This window comes from Helianthus annuus, chromosome 11 (assembly GCF_002127325.2).
Source record: "Helianthus annuus cultivar XRQ/B chromosome 11, HanXRQr2.0-SUNRISE, whole genome shotgun sequence".
NCBI classification, from domain to species: domain Eukaryota; kingdom Viridiplantae; phylum Streptophyta; class Magnoliopsida; order Asterales; family Asteraceae; genus Helianthus; species Helianthus annuus.
The window spans coordinates 69,597,216-69,599,879 of record NC_035443.2 but is presented as its reverse complement, the minus strand read 5'-3'; the positions used below and the strand labels follow the sequence as shown (position 1 = coordinate 69,599,879).

At 39.7% G+C, this 2,664-nt stretch overlaps 1 protein-coding gene across 1 annotated transcript; it reads right to left on the bottom strand.

Annotated features, from left to right (window-relative positions):
- Nucleotides 1-1,035: 1,035 nt before the first annotated feature.
- Nucleotides 1,036-2,412, bottom strand: LOC110888410. Its single transcript, XM_022135936.1, has one exon. It carries the CDS (start codon nt 2,410-2,412, stop codon nt 1,036-1,038), a length of 1,377 nt encoding a protein of 458 aa, XP_021991628.1.
- Nucleotides 2,413-2,664: the final 252 nt, after the last annotated feature.

Genomic DNA, 2,664 nt, shown 5'->3' with positions numbered 1-2,664 from the left:
TCTCCTATAATAGCCCGCAAGACCTAGAAAACTCCTAATCTCCGATGGATTCTTTGGAGGTTTCCATTTAGACACAACTTCTATTTTGGACGGATCTACCGACACTACATCGGCACTAATAATATGTCCTAGGAACTGTACCTCCTGTAACCAAAAGGCACACTTGGAAAATTTTGCATAAAGTCTCTCACGCCTAAGCGTTTCAAGTACTTCACGCAAATGATATTCGTGATCCACCTCGCTTTTTTAATACACAAGAATATCGTCGATGAAAACAATCACCGACTTATCCAACATTGGCTTACAGACACGGTTCATAAGATCCATGAAAGCCGCGGGTGCATTAGTTAATACGAAAGACATTACTAAAAACTCATAATGTCCATAACGCGTTCGGAATGTTGTTTTTGGTATATCTTCTTCTTTAACTTTCAATTGATGATAACCCGGCCTTAAGTCAATCTTCGAAAACCAACTCGCGCCTTGTAATTGATCGAACAAGTCGTCGAACCTAGGAAGCGGATATCGATTCTTTACCATGAGTTTATTCAACTCCCGGTAATCAATGCACATCCTCATACTTCCGTCTTTCTTCTTTACAAACAATACTGGCGCTCCCCACGGAGAAACGCTCGGTCGAATAAATCCTTTGTCTAAAAGGTCTTGTAATTGCGACAGCAATTCTTGTAGTTCCGACGGCGTTAATCGATAAGGAGCCCTGGCTACCGGTTTCGCGCCCGGGACTAATTCAATACCAAACTCTACCTCACGCTCTGGTGGTAACCCCGGTAGATCTTCCGGAAAAACATCTTTGAATTCTCGTACCACTGGTACGTCTTTGATTTCTGGAGCCTCTTTAGCCGAATCATGTATGTAGGCCATATACGCCTTACATCCATGTCGAACCAGCTTGCAGACTTTGATGAAAGAACAGATTATGGGGCAGCAGCTTTTCTCCCCATAAATAGTAACATGTTTTCCGCTTGGAGACATTAGTTGTATCTCTTTACGGTTGCATATTACTTTCGCGTGATATCAAGCTAGCCAATCCATCCCGATTACCACTTGAAATTCTCCCATTGACATGGGAATTAAGTCAACGAAATACTCTTCATCGTCAATGCTCAGTTTGTAATTCCAACACATATCACAAACAATAAAACTTTTATTATCACCTATTTCTACTTCTAGTGGTATAGGTAATTTTGTTAACGTGAATGTAGGGTGTTGAATAAATCGATGTGATATAAAAGATCTATTTGCACCCGTATCAAATAAAATTCGTGCTGGAATTGAATTTACAAGAAATATACCTGAAACGACATCAGGTTTGGTTTTAGCCTCAGCAGCTGTCATGTGGAAAGATCTAGCCTTTGCTTTCTGCGCATCAGGCTTTGCATCAGTGGTGTCTTTAGTTCTAACTAACTCCGGGCACTCAGACTTTTTGTGTCCCAGTTTATAAAATTTATAGCATACCGACACCTTTCCTGAGCAATTTGCAACTACATGTCCCACTTTGCCACAAGTAGGACATGGTTTGTTTTTAAAGTAGCATTCGCCCTTATGATTCTTTCCAGAAATTTTGCATTGAGGCGCTCCTCCTTTTTCAGTGCCCTTCTTAGGAGCTTCATTCAGCTTTTGTTTCTTTGCGGAGAGTGGATTTTTCTCAAATGCTCTCCTTTCACCCCTATCAATCTGCTTTTTCAACTCAATCTCTCTTTCACATGCGGCATTCACTATTTCAGTAAGATGCACATATTTTGAAGGAGTCATGAACTCCCTATACTCCGCACTCAGCATGTTGTAGTAATAGTAGATTTTCTGTTCTTCATTTTGAACCAGCTCATCACAAAACCTGAGCTTATCAAGAAAGATTCCTGTAATCTTCTCTATCGACTTACCATTATGCCTTAGCTGAATAAACTCTTCTTTAATCCTATTGATCACAGCTTTCGGACTATGGTGTCTAAGGAACGGAGTTTTGAATTCTTCCCACGTCATAGTTCTCGTGGCCTCAATTCCCTGTTCCTTCTTCAGATTATTCCACCAATCCTTAGCTTGGCCTCTCAACTGATCGGTTCCGTATGCCACGAAATCAGTCTCATCAAAATGGGTCCTTTCGAATACCCCTTCAATGTCGTGAATCCATCGTTGACAAACGATCGGATCAACTTCACCATGATAGAACGGGGGTTTGCATGCCATAAATTTATTATATGGACACGCTTTCAATTTACCCGCATCTTTCTTTTCATTCATCTTATCATCTATTACCGCTAAAAGTGTAGTTTGTAGTCTATCGATGAACTGCGGTAGACTAGCTTCTAAAGCTTTTCCGACTTCCTCGGAAATAGTAGCTTTCATCTCTTCAGTTATGCGAGATGTTGATTCCTTTCCGGTTTCACCAGCCATTTCTTTGACTGAAATATTCACAAAATAGTTAATCAATAACTATTTAATTTATTTCCACCTTGTTAAATGGAAATTTATATTACACATACTTATTCACAAGTAATGTGTATTTCTTTTTAGGTTCGGTCAAGTACATATCTTGCCTTACCTTTCTTACTTAGTGTATTTCCCGGGTTTGAGTATAATAGTACACTCCTCCCATACACTTTTGTGTACTTTACTTCATCTAAATCTATACATTTGAACTCATTT